Here is an 18,019-nt window from a genome sequence, read left to right on the forward strand (position 1 = left end):
ATCAAGAGTCCTCGGGGGTGGGCGGGGATTAGCTCACAGGGGATGTATGTCACCATTAACGTTGTTCCCAGCTGGGCAGTCGCCAAGCTGAAAACCTCTTGTTTCTTGGAGGCAAAAAAGTGTTACCGCTGGACCAATGCTGCCAAGTATTACCAGCAGTGGTGCACGTATGGTGGTACAGTCCAGTACACCATATCAATCAGATATTTATAGCTGGTACGGTATACCAGAAAGACACAGGAGGAGCCTGCCCCCAGTCCCTCCCTTCCACACAGCTGCATCTCCTGAGTCCTCGTGGCTGGGGTCTGTACAGCAGCTATGCCTGAGGACAGGGCTGGGAGTAGTACAGCAGCTGCATGGAAGGTGCTGCCCGGCAGCCATATTTTCTTCTGCTCCTTTTGCTGCTGTGGTTCCAGAGAGCTCTGATCTCTCAGAAACTGCAGTGGCGAGAGGAGCAGAATGAGGGGTAGTTAGGTGGTCCCACACTGACAGCTCCTTGGACACAGCTGTACCACCCCAGCCCTTCCACACAGCTGCATCTCCTGAGTCCTCCTGCCTGGGGTCTGAACAGCAGAAGTCTCCAGTGCAGCAGGGGGAGGATAGAGCTTCCCCACCCCCAGAGGTAACACGGGATGGATGTGGATGAAGGAGAGGGCACAGGGAAGTCACATGCCTTGCTTTGTGTCCCTCCCATGAGTGCAGCGTACCAGCAAGAAATGATTTCTACTTGCACCACTGATTCCCTGGTAATCAGTTGAGTTTTTAAACTCAAGTCATTTCACTTGTGTTCATGTTGTCTATAGGTTGGTTTATTTGATCCTCAAAAGGCATCATACAGTCTGAAGTAAGTAGAGACAGATTGAAAGTCTTAGGCCAGGTCTATGCTACCAACTTCTGTCAGCATAGCTACATCAGTCAGGGGCATGATCCCTGATCAACGAAGCAAGGCTAGGAAAAGCCCCTAGCATAAACACGGTTATAGCAGCAAAACTGTTCTTTTGTCAGGAATACAGAATACTGGTATAGCTCTGTTAGCCAAGCACTCTCACTGTAGACCTGGCCTTAATCAGAATTGAGTGGGTTTGTGTGTAGAATGGTACTGTATTAGTATGTCATTCACACACTGCAGGTGCTGCTAAGTGCCAAAAGCAGCAACAGTGTGCCAGGGAGATCCGTCCAAGGTGCCCTTTGCCTAGTGGAGTTTTTAAAATAGTCCACAAGGCTGAGGGATTAGCCCACAATCCCAGAACAAGAAGGTACGTTACCACCCTCCCTTCCCGCAGAGGGACAGGAATTTGTGCGCACACAATTAGAGAAACAGCACTAGCAGGATTAAAAGCAAAGCAACAGCATTCAGCCTTGGCAGTCATTTGCCCTTGGGGGTGAGGGAAAATTAGATAGGAAGAGATGTCTTCCAGGCTCAGCTTTGTAGAGGTACTCTCAGTACAGTATTCCCCAAATTTCAACAGAGACACTATGGCAAGAGATGGTTTAGAGACTTATTCAATATAGCAGAAGCACCTCCAACACTGCACTCAGGGCTTCAGATCACTTTTTCTAACGCAGTCTTCGGGTTCATTTTAAGCCCAGAAGTAGAGCATGTAGGGATGTGTTTGTTCTTGCAAAGTAATTTGCGAGTGGTTGGCGTATTGTTTTCTTCAACAAGTTTCTGTTTTTGTTGAAAGCCTGAAAATACCATGCTACTGCTCCTCCTCCACTCCCAAATTAGTTTAGGGTTGCTAAAAACTAAATAGGTTTAGTATTTGAGCAAAGACCTTAAATATGTGATTTGTGTGTGTCAATTTGTTACCATCAACTTTTTTTGGGGGGGTTGTCAAAATGGAAAGACATTTTTAGCATTAAAAAGTCACATCACATTAAAAAATTTGGCCAATTCTAGCCTAATGGCCTTTACTTACAACTGCAAATGGCATGCATGTAAATCCACACATAGTTATGACTAGTGATGCTGGAAGTAAGAGTGCTGGGGGTGCCCCTCTACCTTGAAGTAATAACGAACACCAAATACATGGAAACCAGGGTTTCCATCATCAGCACCCCCAGTATAAAAATTGTTCCAGCATCCCAGGGTTTGACAGAGATCAGCAATCAGAATCACAGTGGACAATGCTTGTGGAATGATGCTTTGCTGTCAAGCTGAGTAAACTAGCTCAAGCTTCCAAAGAAGAAATGTTAGGGCCCTCAAACCTCAGAGCAGCTGCAACAAAAATCCAAAACAAAAACACAACCAAAAATATACATTGGTGCTTAACACTAGCTTTCAGGAGAAGAAGAAGAAGAAAAGAGCATTATAAAACAACAGGTACAGGCATTGAGCTCTGCTACATAAGTGTATTTTCATTTACTTCAAGTGTTTGAAAACAAAACAAAAAAAATTCAGATGCTTTTGAGCACACTGATATTTTGTTGCAACAACACTGAGCTAAACAGGTGTAGGAAAAAAATGGTAGGATGTGTGATGAAACATCTGCTCGCAAGAAGGCATTGGAAAACAGTGTAGGATACTCCATGAATGTCATATGTTCCAGAGAGCAACCTGAAAGTTCAGCTACTTAGCTACATTGGGGTTGAAATATTGTAAAGAGCCTTCCCATGCATCTTCCACCTGTTGGTAGCCAAAGACAGCATCAAAGCAGAAGTCAAGCTAGGTTTCAAATACTCTTAGAAATAGAACTAGGGTTTTAGAACTCAAGAGGATTAGAGTCAGGTTGTTCCCCATTCCTGAAGGAGCCTAAACCCACAAATCCTTCAGATCTGAACTTTGCAGGTTAGTTCTAGTTGTTACCAAATATATTCCAAGACCCTTTTCCAGCCCTGAATGTGATGGAGCTGAAAACAGCCACCAGTAAAGGTGCTGCTCTCATTGATTGGCTGGGTACTTCACAAACATAGCTGGGTTTGAGGTAGTGGAGAGTAAGTTAGCATTCTGCTGTACCAGAGGGGCACCCAGCACTTTGCAAATATAAAATAAGAGTTTGCAATATACTGCAACCCCTGAAATATGAAATGCATTATGACACTGACTCTCTCTCTCTCACACACACACAGAGCTGCCTTCCAGCAGAAGTAGTTTGGATTCCTTACAGACACCAAAAACTGTTGATCCACAGGATGACAGTGGTTGCCTCTGCTTCTCAAGAAAATTGAAGCTCTGCCACATTCTGTTAAATACTGATTTGGTCTGTTTCTTAGCTTGCTTTGCAAGCCATTTCTTTCTCATATTGGCAGGGGGCGCCAGTTTTAGATGGTTTTCCATTTCAAGTCACCTGCACTAGTGAAAAATCTGTAGCAGATTAGTGACAAAGTCTTTTTCCAACCCCTTCGGCCCTATCAGGAGAGCAGGTCACAGCCATTTAAAAAGGGAGTAATCATTTAATTCTGACCATGGCCAGAAAAAAAAAACCCACACACCAAACCCCACCAGTCTGTGCCCCAGCAGAAGGGAGCTACAACAACTGAAATATGCCAGCAATTGACATCAGGAGAGAATGGCTATTAAAGCGCCATCCTACAGTCAGATAGGCAGGACCAGCACGTGGCCACATCTTGTATAAATCAGCCTCAACCACATATGAGAATACCAAATGCAGCAGCTGTCTTCTGGGCATCTATACCTGCATCAGAGAGCTCAGGAAAAAGCCTTCACACAGATGGTAAATTATGGAGGGGCTCAAGACGCAAATTAAGATTTCTGGGGTGAGGATTTTGAGGTGTACCTGGCAGAAAAGGATTCAGGAAATCTCTCAATGCAGTACCCATAAAATGAAATTTTTTCTTTAATAGTAGTGGTAAAAAACAGTAGTACTAAAAAACTACAAATCTAAAATGTAAAACAATGCATCAAATCACAGGTACCACCTAACTGTTTGGGGGCAGGGTGTGTGAGATGCACCATAGAAGCAATCACACTGGGATTATAATAGTGTTTCACAACCGTGCACAAGCAAAAAACTAGAACCTGCAACTGTGATCACCATGTCAAAAAGTCAAGTGTGACAGCAGCCAAACCTTTGAGGAAACCTAATTTTTTAAAGGAGTGATTGGCCCCTGTAACTAGTGATTTCTCTAACCTCAACCATATTCGTATGGTGGTGCCTAAGAGCTGCTGTTTTCAGCTTCATTTCATCTTCTTTAAGTCCATTCTTCGCATTTCAGAGATGTGCCTACACCACAAACTGAACACGGACTCTGGACAAAGCAGAAACTTAAATAAAAGCCAGACACAGCTGGCTCCATTGCTGGCAGCCTCAACACAGAGCAAAGAACTGAAGGGCCATGGAGAGAGGGGCTATCCTCTCCTCCCTGGGATTGGTCCCTCCAGATCAGGGGTCAGGCACATTGGCGGGGGGTGCTGTGGGGAGGCTTGCGCTGCTGGTACCTAGGCTGCACCTGTTGTGAACAGAAAGAGGACCGTAGTGTTCAGTGCTGTTAATGCTTGTGATGGGTGCCACTTTAAGGCCCTGTTAACAGTCCTCCCACCCCTCCCATGTTTAGCATTTGGAGTTGTACTCACTTCCAGACAACCTCCAGCTGTAGCTTGATGGTGCCTAGCTCAGTTATATCCACAATGATCGCCTGAGGCCTGGTTGTAAAGAAGTCGATGCTGTCACACGTTACCACACCAACGAGAATCGTGGTCAGTCCCCGCAGCTCTGTGACCTACAGAGGCACAAACCGATTTTCATTTTGCCAGATACCTGACACACATGAAGGATAGTTGAGGAGTTTAGAGAGGCTGGACTCACGGGATATGGCTGAGTCCAGTTCATGCCCATGGAGAGACAGATTCTCTACCACCCATATTGAGGAACTGTCCAGTTTGTGTGCACAATGAACATGGCAGTCTAGGATCAGCTCTTTGAGGCCATAGGCCAAGTTCTTCAAGCCTGGGTGCCTACAGTTAGGCCCCTAAATAATAATGGGCTGATTTTCCACAGATGCTGAGCCATACGCAGCTCCCATTCACACCAGAGGGGGCTAGGAGTGTTTAGCACTTCTGAAAGTGAAAGTCATCCCACTTATTTAGGAGCCTAAACTTAGGCACCCTGCAAATTCTAGTTTTAGTGTATTTCCAGTAACTCTGTATCAGACAAACAACCTGGAACCCTGGAGCCCACTTTGCTGCAAGCCTCACCCATCCCCAGATTTGACCCATTAGATTATCTAGTCCAGAGGTGACCAACCTGTAGCCTCAGAGCCACATGCGGCTCTTCAGAAGTTAATATGCAGCTCCTTGTATAGGCACCAACTCCGGGCCTGGAGTTACAGGTACCAACTTTCCAATGTGCCAGGGAGTGCTCACTGCTCAACCCCTGGCTCTGCCACAGGCCCTGCCCCCACTCCACCCCCTCCCCTGAGCCTGCCATGCCCTCCTTCCTCCCACCTTCCCCCCAGACCCTCCTGCATGCCACAAAACAGCTGATCAGGAGGTGCGGGGAGGGAAGGGAAGGGGAGGTGCTGATTGACAAGGCTGCCGGTGGGTGGGAGGCACTGGGAGCCAGGTCAGGGAGCTGATAGGGGGCTGCTGTCGTATTACTGTGGCTCTTTGGCAATGTACGTTGGTAAATTCTGGCTCCTTTTCAGGCTCAGGTTGGCCACCCCTGATATTCTAATCCATCTCCCTACCAATGTAAGGCTGTTCCAGTCCCAGACTACCTCCAGAACGTGGACACAGCCCTTGTCTACCACTCCCTCTTGGGCCAAGCTGATCTCAGCTGCAGCCGAGAATCAAAGCTGACAGGTCTGGCAGCATCCCTCCTCTCATGGTTTACAAGCAGCACACCCTTAATTTGTCGTTACACATGCTTTGCAGCCTGACCCACAGCTTCTTCAGCCACAGCTGAGTCCAGCAATGGCAGAGAAACAGCTTCCCAGTTCTCAAGTCTGTCTGCAGTCCTGGGAATTGGGGCTGGAAAACCCCCAACCAAGATGCAGCTGAACAAAGGCATATTACTACTTTTATGCATCAAGGGGTCTGTCATATTTAGGATCAGGGACAGATTTAGCAGGTAAAGTTTTCAGAAGCACATACATCTCATCTGAGAGTTAATGGTAATTAGGAACCTAAGTAACTTTTGGAGGTGGGACTCTGGCACTTTTGAAAATTTCACCTAATTCACACTTGTGTGGAGAGGGAAAGCAAAGAAACTAGAGTCAGTCAGGTTTAATAAACTGGCATGAAACCCAAGTCATATTACCTCTCTCTTGAACTTTGAGGTGACTCATCTTCACTGGCATACAGAGCAATTCGTGTTTTTGCAAATATTATGAGAAAACATGCATCTGAATTAGCTTCTCTCCTGATTCTCATTGTGCAGTGGGGGGCGGGGGGACATTTTAAGAACATTTCTAAAAGCTCTACTGGCTAGAAGTCAGGAATTCTTTCCTATGTAACTCACATGCTGCCAGAAGGGATGGGATGTTGCAATAGCTATTTTGCATGGCTTCCAGGCATTGAAAGCCCCATGTGTTCCACTCATATGGTATAGGGTCCAGCCCAACCCTGCAGCCTATTTTAGTCTCAGCTCCCATCTAAGTTGATGGGAGTCATGACTGCAGGATCTGGCCTTCAGAGGATTCCAGATCACAACAGGAGTTTGCTCCTAAGCAGCAGCTGCCAGGTCAGGATGTAATGAAAAACAGGTGGAAGCAGTAGTAGTAGTAATGGTAACAAGAGGATTCAACTTTTACCTAAGTGAAAGAATAAAGTGCCTATCATGCATCTGTATGGGATAGCAGGGAGACAGAGTCTAAGACACTAACAAAAATACAGGAGTCCTCCAACCAGCCACTCTAATGCCAAGTGGCAGAATCCTGCCCAAAGATACTGAATAATTATGCCCAACTCACACTGGCCGGTGGATCTCATTAGCTCCAATAGGATATACGTGGCTTTAGAGTATCTCTGGGGCAGAGGAAATTAGGGCCTGAGACAGAAGAGGTCATGTAGGGGAACCCCAGGAAGGGGCAAGTTTGGCTTATATACACACCCAAAATATACATACATAGAGTTACCCTGCTTCAAAAAGCATGTCAGAAAATTCCAAAAATCTTGTATGCAATATAATTACTCCATCCAAGCCATGGACCCCTAACCACCACCAAATCTTGGATGCAGATCTTAAAAAGGAGTCATTCTAATATATGGGAAAGCAGAAGCATTAACCCAGTTGCCATTACAAGAGTCCTGGGAAAGAAAGCAGAAGCAGAGATCAGAGGCCAGCTCAGCGAGCAGAACATTGATTAATTGCTGTTTCTATGGAGCTGTGAAAATTCATGGTTTTTTTGTTTTTTTTAAAAGCGTGCTAGGCAGAGAGCTGGGTCGGAAGGCAAGCTACTTGCTAACCAATGGCTCTAATCCAGCCACTGCAGACAACTACCTTTATTTCAAGCTTCTCATGGAGGTTGGGTATAAAAACCTTCTCTTCCTCATCCCATGTTTGGCTGTCATCCGTCTCAATCTTGCCCTTCAGCTTCCACTTCTGGCGTCCCAGTCGCACAAACACCTAGAAGCCACATAGGGACGAGGAGGCTAGAATCAGCAAATCCCAAGATAGTGTATGGAACTGCACCATCCCTCCCTCCCCATACTGCAGAGCTCGGGCTTGTTCCTTTGATTACTATACTTTTTAAGAAGCACGGGTGGAGGTGCCAAGTAGTTCTGTGCCCCACCTGTCCAGGAAGAACTTGGGTGGCTAAGTCAGATACCAAAGCATTCATGTTGTGGTAATGCAGAGAGTGAGTTACTGACATGTAATGTCCTGCATCAGAGCAGGACAGATTTTAAAGTGATTTGGAGTTTTGATAGTGGCAAGAAGAAAAGCGTGTTAGAATTGAGACTACTGGGATGAAAGCCATAGGCTTTGTACACAGTTATGCAGTCCTGTGCCTTTCAGGGCAGTTGTTCCAATTGGTATCTACTCTATGGATAGGCAACAGTATTGCTGCTACCCTCTTTCAGGGTGGTTTTAGACTCCAGCCACGTCCCCAAAAGGAGCTCTTCTGGAAGACTTATGTCTTCCAGGTACCTGGACACTGCCTTCTATCAAGGCACTTAGCTAAGTCCTTCAGCTTCACGCTGAGGCAGGAATAACTTGGTAGCTGTGCAGCACGCATATAGCTTCTGGTTTCCCTTCATTCTCTCTCCTGCCCAGCCTACACATCCCCACACTCCCCACCTGCACGTTACAGGTGAAAGCCCATAATTGCAAGTTGTAAGAGAAAATAGATTGCTGTGTACTGCACCTCATATTGGTCCCCTGGGCAGAGGCGTGCGTAGCCCACCAACCCTGAAAAGAGAAGGAAAACCCCTTCCAATGTTTGTAGCTTGAGAGAGTTTCAAAATATCTATTAACAAACCTCGGCTTGCATTAAACACCCAGGTGACACTGATTAACGTCCCCTTGTAGCGAAATCCCTGTGGAGGCGTTGTTAGCATTTGTCTTATTTAATATTGCAAACTTTGCATAGGGGTGGGGAAGAGGAAAGTCCTGCTTCAACACTCACATATAAAAGAATGCTGCAGAGCAGGGACAAGTTTGTTTCACATCAATGGGGATAAAAAATGAGGTTCATTAAGAGTCAGTTTAGGTCCTGATCCAAAGCTCAGCTCCCAGACTTCAATGAGCTTTGGATCAGTCCTTTATACAGCAAAGCTGAAAAGCTTTGGGCTCAAGTGATGAATGCTGTAGAATAGTACAAGGGCTACCTTTCATTTTCAAGTGAAATTCTCCCAAGTGCACCTCCAGTGCCCCTTCAATCAGACACATATCCTGGAAGAGAAAGACAGAGCAACTACATTGACTGAAGAGTGGAATAAAATGATACTATGAGAAAGTGACAGCCATGTGTCTCCATTCTTGAAGACAAACACATCACAGACTAGTTTAGAGCGGTTTGCAAAAAAACATACATTTTTACACACCATTAATACTTTTCACTTCTGCATACTGAGGCAGATTTTTTTTTTTAAAATGCTACTTTCAGGATAGGAAGTTATATCCCAGCTCTGCACAGTCTTCCCCATTGAGGATACAGCTACACTTTGAGCTGTACGTGTAAATTCCAGCTTGAGGAGACATATTAGCGCTAGTTCTGATGGAGCTAGTGCACGGGGGGGGGGGGGCGGGGGGAAGGATGAACTGTTGCTGTGGCTAGGATCTAAGTAGAAAGATGGGCTAACCAGCCAAAGGACAATCTTGTCCAAGACCCTAGGCATATACTTAGACAGGTAGCCCCTCCCACTGCTTGCGCTGTTACAGCTATGCTATTTTGAGCATGCTAGTGCCATCAGAGCTAGTGTGACTATGTCTCCTTAAACTGAAATTTACATCTCTAGCTTGAAGTGTAGACCTACCCTGACTTACTCACACAGTAGGTTACTAACTATGGCTCCCATTGGAAGTTGGTGAAAAGACACACACCCCACAAATAACTTCCTATGAAAACTGGATTTGGCCCTAATGTTACAGGGACTGTCTATGCACCCTTCATGAACACATTTGGATGTAAGCAAACAAAACTGCATTACTCTGTGCATTTCACTGCATATTAAGGGGGAAGTTAGACAGCAAAATACTTTTATAGAGGAAGCTGTGAGTTGTAGTTGATGTTATGCATCTTCATCTAATTTTACATATTACGTTCTAAGCCCAGGCCACCAGAGAGCCAACAGTTCAGAATACAGTATCCACTGTACAGTATCCACTGCTTTGACTTTAGACAGAAGAGTCAGTTCTTTGTCAGATGCTTGAGGAGTTCTCTTACCTCTGTGCATTCTTGGAGGTTCTTATAAAGTTCTACCAGGCTCTCTCTGGAGGCTTTGGTGGAGGGAGTCAAGGAGAAGGCATGTTTCATATTAGAGGCCCCATCTCGCAGCCTGCACTGGATGCAGTAAGTTTCATATAGTTCTTCTACCTATAATAAAAATAATAATAATAAATAATAATAATAATAATAATAGATGACGACAAAGAAGTAGTAGTAGTAGTAGTAGTAAAAGTCTGTTTTTTGTTTTCCCCCCCCTACCACCACCACTCTAGTGTCGGTTTCCAATTTTAGTGAGTTGAAGGAAGTAACATTAATATGAGGAATTTTTGTTTGATGTTTCCCCTTGTAAGAGAGCAGATCCCATCGTTCTAGCACTGACTCATACCCCCTACTCTCATAAGAAGCCTTTTCAACAAAGTGACGCCAAGATTTCATATGGAGGGAAGAGTGGGTGAAGGATTAATCCCACCAGCTAAAGATTTTTTTGAGGTTTTGTACAGTACAAGAAAAGCATGCTAATGAGAAGGTCCTACATACCCTTGAAACATGTCACTATTAACAGTCTGTCCCAGGTTTGAGGCCAAAACGCTTAAGTTCATTTCCCGCCAGCACCAACAAAAACTACTAACCCACCCCAAAGCCTCTAATTAGTTGTTCCGCAGATAACCATCAGTTGATTATTTCTAAGTTATGGGTAAATAGTTTCTTGGGGATATTGTTTTTCTGCTGTTTTGGCTACACAGGCTACCCTACTTCACTTTGTTTTGTCTACCACGGACTCCAAAATCTGAGCCGAGAGCCATGTTTCTTCCAGCATTACTTCAAAAGAAGTAGGGCACCAGGCTGCGGAAACCATCACCACAGATACAAGACACAAAATAAGTAGCCCTACAATTCTGTCCAGCTTTCCAAGGTACTTAGTGTGTGGTAACGTGAGCCTTGTATCGGAGGGCCCTGAAATCTTTTATGCACTTCTCACAACATGCCTGTAAGGCAGGGCAGTGCTATTATCTCCATTTTACCAATGGTGAACGGAGGTACAGCAAGGCTAAGTAACTTGCTTAAGGTCACACAAGTAGTTAGTGGCAGAACAGGGAATTAAACCTTAGTCTCCCAGGTCCTAGACTAGTGCCCTAACCACTGGGCCATCCTTCCCATCTCCAAGTCTACACTGAGGAGGCAACTAAGAGTCAACATGAGCACGTTGAGGTGGATAAAGATGGGGCTGCTCTATTTGTTTAATCTTAAAGTGACGATATAGGGAGACCTATGGCACTGATGCTTCAGTGCTAGCCCAGAGAAAGGCTTCTGCTTACTCAGGCTAAGCCATCCCTTACCTACATCCAAGTCATGGTAAAATGGCCCTAAATGGATGGGTGTGTAGGGTACATCATGGCTCTCAAGTGCATGTTTAGTGAAGGCATGACTCTAAACCAGGGATATCCAGAAAGCAGGTTCATTCTACTATTACTAAGCCATGAGGCATGAAGGGTGAAAGGAGACATGGTTTAATTTGGGGGTGGAGTAAGGAAATAGGGGGCAGTCACTGAATTCTGGGTTGGAAACACACATACATACATGTATGTAAGAGAGATTTGAGCCCTTCAAATCAGACAGGAGATTGGCAGAATCCATTAAGTGCCACCACCTAGGTTTCCAGGAAGAAAAAAAACGCACACACCACACACCCACCAACAAAAACAACCACCCTCTGCAACTCCTCCCAACAGCACCTTTCTTCTGAGTAAGCTGGTAGGATATAGAAACTGGTTCTGCAGGCTGAGGCTGGGCTATGCCCAGGATTCAGTCTGAATAGAGCCATTCAAACAAAAGCCACCACCCTCTCCTTTTGTAATGAAAGCAGTTACATCCTTCAGAAGTCCCAATGTTGCTTCCCCACAAACAAGCGATCCTGAAAGTATTTTCTAATCAAAATTTTTATACAGCAGTGTAAATCTCCCATACACCGAATATAAATAGTGTTCCCCTTACCTTGCTTATATGAAATTCCAGTTTTCTGATGTACCTTTCAACAGAGCGAATTTGCTTTAGAAAGGGAAAGAAGGATTAAAAGCTATTTAAACAAACATCCACATAATATGGCATTAAATTATTCAGTGAGCATATAGCATCAGTGCTCCCACTTCGCTGTTCATTGCTTTCTGTGACACATCCCATCCCTACCCATCCAAAAGAATGAGGCCTTACCTTATCCAGATCATAATAGAAAGCCTGAAAGACAAATGCAACAAGTTGCCTGTGAATTCATTTGCACATATTAAAGACGTTTCCACATCTGCTGCCAGAACTGCTCATGCTGCACGGAGTCTCTGTTTAGAGAGTTACAACATTGTAAGCAGCATTGTGCAATACAGCGGGCAGACAGCAAGGCCAACATTTTCAGAAGTACCCTCTTAGTTTCAGTGTCTTGCTTTTTGGGTGCCTAAACCGAGGCACCTCAAGTATGATTTTCAGAAGTAGTAAGGATTTGAAAATTGGTTGAGGTGGGTGGGAGGTTTTTGAATCCTTTATCCAGCCTTGAAAGGTTACTTTGTGTTCCCAAGGACAGTCCCAAGTCTGAAGTGCTTTGTACAGCTTAGCACTACAAATAGTAAAGGTTTAGTTGAGATTTTTGTATGTAGCAGAATCAGAGTTGCTAGGACCTATTAATCAATATTTCATTAGTTTTGCGTAATCTTACTTCTCCTCAGTTTCTAGACACAGCCAGACACGTATATTACTTGCCAGATAATAATCAGCAGTTAGCTACTGTCCCAAAAGGGAAGGAGTGCAAGCCAGGGAACACAGCAGGATACTCCTGGGTTCTTTCCCCACATCTAGCCTGGACTTACTTGGTGAATTTAGCAAATAGGTATAATACTAGCCTCTCACTTTCAGCATTAACAAATGGAAAGCCCCTTTGAGTCCCAAAGGCAAGAGACAGTGGTTGTTTTTAAAACTCTGCCCTCTTTAAACCATCTAAGTGATTAATATTGAGAAGCATCTTACCAGTCTGGAGTTCCTTTTTGTATCTTTGTGTCGAGCAGAGAGATAATCCAACTCAGCCTGATGCACTTGCAGGTATTCACTAGAGAGGGAAAAAAAACCCAAAAGTGATATTTTCTTCTAGCACGTGCAGTAGGATACTCCCAGGAACAAGTTTAAGAGGGCCAGGGGGAGGGAGAGAAAAGAGATTCTCTGCACCCCCAACTCAAAAGTAGCCAGAGGTTGGGAAGGGCTGAGCTGGTGCAGCTGAAGGAACAGTTGGAAATGGGAAGGGGAGCCATGGCAGCTGGAAAAGAAGATGGGCTTCATGTAGGTTAGAAGCTGCTGCCCTCCTTCTTGCTACCTCTCATCCCCAGATATTTCCTCATGTGCCCTCCCAGCTCCAAGCACTTCGTGTTCTGTTGTCCCCACACCGAGAACACAGCCAGAGCCTCGTTCTGAGGGACTTGTTTTAGATTAAGAGAAACAAGAAATAGTAAAAGTGCAAGTGAGCAGGCACAACATGCAACACACTGCAACAGGCACCATCTTGGGACAGGCTGCCCTGCGGCATTCAAAGGAGGAACAGGGGCCCAGGAGGCTCCTAATGCTGAAAAGTGCTGTACATAGGAAACAAAATAGTACATCTGTGTGCCCCTGCTCTCCCAGCAGGAACCTCCCTGCATCGACCCTCTTCCCTTCAGGACAACCCTTTACCTGCACAAGCCACAATCCCTTCAGAGGAGCCCTCATGCCTGGGCCTGCTCCCCCGTCTCACTCTCTCCTGCCACCTCCCCTTTGCTTGGCCACCCACAGTGGGGAAACAAGAAGTGGAAGAGGGAGGTGTCTCCAAGCCTCTTTGTCTCCTCAGAGGGGAAAGGTGGCTTTGGGCCATGCTGCTAGTTTCCTGCTCAGCTTCCCAGAGGAGCACTGGGGTAGGGAAGGTGGTGTTCTGGAGCTCCATGCTCCTGGTTACCCTTGCGGCTGGAGCAGAAGCTGCCGTTTGGGGAGGGAGGGAGGAAGGAGCTGCAGAGCTGACTCTAGCCAGCTGTAGCTCACAAGGCCAAAGGGTTGAAACACTGAACACTTCAGTCCTCTGGGCTTGATTTTCAGAGGTGCTGAGCATCTGCAGCTCCAGCCAAAGTCAACGGGAACAGTCAGCACCTCTTAAACATGCCCTTTGTTTATCTGAGCAGCTGGAGGCTGAATGCTACCTTTGCTGTCCCCTAGAGCAGCCATTGGCTACTTCCTGATACTACCATTGCTTTTCCACACCAATTAAAAAGCAGGGGCCTTACCCTGCAAAGTGTTGAGTGCTCAGCAGTTTTTGGCTTCAATGAGCCCCATGGCAGCTCCCAGAAGACAAAACTCCTCCTGAGCTGATCCTCTTCCAACTTCATTTTAATTCAGAACAGACTTGAGTAAGTCTATTTTCCCCTTTTGTATTTAAAGAGCTGTAGACAATCACCTTCTGGAAAATGCTGCTTTACAAGACACAGAACCTGAACAGATTGATGTGTTTATATTAAGCAGCCTGCACTTTTCCAAAATTACTCTGTTGGTGTATTTTATTGTCTTACTATTATGAACACATTCCTGTTAATACACAAAGTGACTCCAGCATTCAATTTTCTGCTCTCCACACTTGCTGATAACAACTCAATGCAGTGGTAATCAGAGTTGTTGTTTTTTTTAAGTCATTTTAGGTTTTTGCAGCATTTTAAGATGCTCAGTTGGTGGGGAGGCACCCAAAAGGGGCATTAGACTTAAGGGCTAGTTGCTGTTACTATCTAAAAACAAAAAACATTCCAGCAAGAACAAATGGATTGAGTTTGAATTTGCTTAAAATTTGGCCTTTAAATTATTGGATGCAGCTGTTTTCTGCAGACAGCTTTAATTAGTTATTCAGTTCTGCAAGGAGGTTGCTCAGGAGTCTGACTGTGCGATGTTCTTCACAGAATTGGGACCATAACTCTAATCCATCTGACAGTTTAGTCTCCCCAAGCCCTAACAAAATATTGGAGCCAAGTCAATTTTTTTCTAGGTTTAGAATTTTTATTGTTAATTCCATTAACTAGACACTGGTGTAACTTTTTAAAAGGCTAAGACCTTACAGTCCTTGAGGGAAACCAAGCGTGTTTTAACTACGCGAGACACAATCAAGCAGTTGAGGTGTTTACATTTATGGCAAATAATTTCAGTACTCCCCCCACCCCCCATTATGTTCTTAGCTTGAAATCCCATGGTATTAAAATCCTGGAGATGCCAATGTTGTATCTGAAGGAGCTGCATGCGAGCAATGGTTCCCACAGATTAGAAGCACTTTGAGGAATAATAAAGCCACATAAAGGTTATGACGATTCCATTTACTCTGTGTCTACTCAGTGATGGCCAGGTACCTAATGAAGTTCCTAGAGCTCCATGCTAGACCCATGGATATCACGGAGTTTAACTATTACCATTAATAGAAGCAGGATAAAATCCTTGGCGTGCGGGAGGATTTGGTTCCAAATAAATGTGTTTGCCACTAGGGAGTGTGTTTACTAAGGGCCCAATTCTGTATCTAATGAAGACAATAGGAGCTTTGCCATTGATTACAAGGGTTGCTGTATTGGACCATTAAGCTAGAGTATAAGGAACAAAGTTTTGGTAGTAACAAAGACACTAAAGAAGGCAAATTCCAACAAATTAATATTTGAAAAGTCCTTACTTAAGTCCTTTCTTCAAAGCTTCAAAAATTTTCTTCACCTGCTGTGGTTTTGGATCCCAGATGACAGCCCCTCTCTGCAGGGAGGGATACATTTTGGAGGATTTCACAGACATTTTAGACCTCACTGAATTCCTGCTGAGAGACTTTCTGTAAAGAAGTGGGGGAAAAAAAAAAAATCAGCACCACCTCAGAGCTGGAAGAAAGTCTCACACACATAGCTACTACAGTCCTAGTTACAGAGCTGCTCCTGCAAACCTTTACTCAAAGGAGAAGTTGCATTGAAAATAGTGGGACTACTTAAGTGAGTAAGGGAAGCAGGATCAGGATCTGTATTAGATCCATAACAGAGAGTGGTTCAGTGTTGGTCTTTAACCCATCAAAGCCAAGAAATGGCTACAGCTCATTGGGACAAGAGGCTAAAGGAAGATAGAGAATATTAGGTTATGAGTGTTAATTTAGAATTTCCTGGTTTCAAGGGAGACCACAAGGAGTCAAGTACCTCTCTTCTGTTGTTAATTACACACACACACACACAATTCCCCATTATTTGGGGGAACCAGAAATAGATTTTTTATGTACTACCACTTCACAGACTGCTGTTCACAAGGATTAATTACTGATGAGTGTTGATCAAGATAGCTTATGCCTTGATCCTGCAAACACATTCATACAGGGTAGGTTTGTAGAACTGGGACCCAGTTGTTATCATCCCTGTTTGTAAAATGGAGGAACTAAGGCAGAGAGTTTGTGGGTTACTCAAGGTCAGGAAAGAAGTTGGGATCAGAGTCAGGATTAGATCTTGTGAAACTTGGAGAACAGCAGTGCCCTGATCCCCTGACAAATGGTCCCCTCTCATCAACTAAAGGGATCATATACATGATTAAAAGTACATTAACAGACCAGATCAGTTCTGGGCTATTAGGCAGTCTAGCAAAGATACGTTATAAAAAGACTTCAGAAATAGCTACTGCTTGGCTGCTCTCAATACCTGTTTAAATATTTACTCATTTCTATTTTGTGTCTGAAACATGCCAGAAGTCTATGAGGCCCAGATTATAAACTAGTGTTGGTTTGTTGGTGTTAAATCAAGGGTTTTTTTCCTAACCCAACCTGGCTTTCTATGACAGGCACATTAAATCTTTTTAAAGCAGTTTAAAATCAAATCCCACTTAGCTCAGAAATCCCATAAAAAGTCATTATATAATGGGCCTGCTGTGCAAATATGAAGAACAATAGACCCTGTAGTCTTTAGTCATATACCTGTGATGGGTAAGCAGAGCCCAGAATAGGCTTTGAAATCACTGCTAACACTTGTCTCCCGTTGATAGATTCCTAGCTGGTTTACCTCCCTCTTTATAGGCTCATAAACCCTGATTATTTGTAGCTGGTTTGATTAATTCCCCCTTCTATTTGCTTTTAACTCCCTCCTTTAAACCAAGCCTTTATTTGACAAAGTTAATCTAGAGAAATTCCCCACTCCTGACATCTATTCAGATTGTGTCATTGGGTTGGGTTGGGTTGAGTTGAGGCTCCCTCAGCTTTTGAGTGCTGAGTAAGTCCTGGATTGGACACACCTGGGGAAATGACAAAAATTGGAATTCTAGAGGTGACCTATGAATTATACAGTGGGCCACCATAAAGAAGGTGCATGAAACTTAAGGTGGGAGGAAGGATGGTCTGGGGATTGGTTCTAGCTGTGTTACAGGCTTGCTCTATGACTCTTGGATAAGTCCTTCAGTTAGATGCCTAAATACTTTCAAGGAGCTGGGCTTTGTATGTCTTAATTTCCCCATTTTACAGTTGGGAATAACAATATTTATCTCCCTTGCAGGGTGTTGGGAAAGTAAGTTAATTAATGTGCCTAAAGCATTTTGAGAGCTTCAGATGGAAGCTGCTGTAGAAATGCAAAGTATGGTCAGTGTATGCTCAGAAGGGAGTCCGCCTGTGATCTGCTACTGTGTCATTCTAAAGTGGTGGTGCGAGAGATTGTGAAGGGAAAGGCACTGAGTAAATACATTCACTTTGCTGGGGAAAGTCCTTTGGTGTTTCAATTAGTAATGTCTTGCCCTTAACACTTTCCTAAATGTCTGAGTTCTCATCCCTGAGCAAAACTTTCCTCTATCGAAAGGGTTAAAAGGCAATGGGATTTTGCAAATAGGAAAAAAATGCATAAAGGCTGATTGTTTAGAAATGCTTTACAGCTGAAAGTAACAGAGTAATCTTAGGGGAAATCTAAACTTGCTTATTTGGAGTTTTCTTTGCCTGCTGGAGGTGATTTGGTTATAGAAACAGCTGTTCAACTCTTTTCCTGCTAGACTCCTTCCCTGTAAGAACTCCCACTATGTATGTCAAGCTCAAATCCATTTATGTAATTTACTGTCTGTGTTTTTCTCGACAGTTTAGTTATCAGTGACTTTAGACATCTGACTTATGCTAGGACTATTATTATTCAGGTTCCATAATGAATTTCATGAATTCATGTGCAAAGACTTCCGGAGTAGGTTACCAACCTGTGTCAGGTTCTCATTTCAACTC

At 44.3% G+C, this 18,019-nt stretch overlaps 1 protein-coding gene across 3 annotated transcripts in view; it reads right to left on the reverse strand.

Annotated features, from left to right (window-relative positions):
• Positions 1-18,019, reverse strand: part of RIPOR3 (RIPOR family member 3) — a 65,169-nt gene that overhangs the window by 20,763 nt on the left and 26,387 nt on the right. Inside the window, exons 1-10 of one of the 3 annotated variants that reach the window (XM_039499016.1) lie at positions 16,745-16,898; positions 15,485-15,631; positions 12,799-12,877; positions 11,998-12,021; positions 11,782-11,835; positions 9,787-9,936; positions 8,729-8,792; positions 8,266-8,309; positions 7,401-7,526; positions 4,535-4,680 (exon numbers count right to left, since the gene is read on the reverse strand). In XM_039499016.1, coding sequence (XP_039354950.1) covers positions 4,535-4,680; positions 7,401-7,526; positions 8,266-8,309; positions 8,729-8,792; positions 9,787-9,936; positions 11,782-11,835; positions 11,998-12,021; positions 12,799-12,877; positions 15,485-15,597 — 800 coding nt within the window. In that variant the 5' untranslated portion in view covers positions 15,598-15,631; positions 16,745-16,898. Of the gene's footprint in view, positions 1-4,534; positions 4,681-7,400; positions 7,527-8,265; positions 8,310-8,728; positions 8,793-9,786; positions 9,937-11,781; positions 11,836-11,997; positions 12,022-12,798; positions 12,878-15,484; positions 15,632-16,744; positions 16,899-18,019 lie in introns of those variants that run through there. The other 2 variants (XM_039499018.1, XM_039499015.1) reach the window with 2 other exon arrangements.

The sequence above is a fragment of the Mauremys reevesii genome, linkage group 13, assembly GCF_016161935.1.
Source record: "Mauremys reevesii isolate NIE-2019 linkage group 13, ASM1616193v1, whole genome shotgun sequence".
In the NCBI taxonomy this organism is placed as follows: Eukaryota; Metazoa; Chordata; order Testudines; family Geoemydidae; genus Mauremys; species Mauremys reevesii.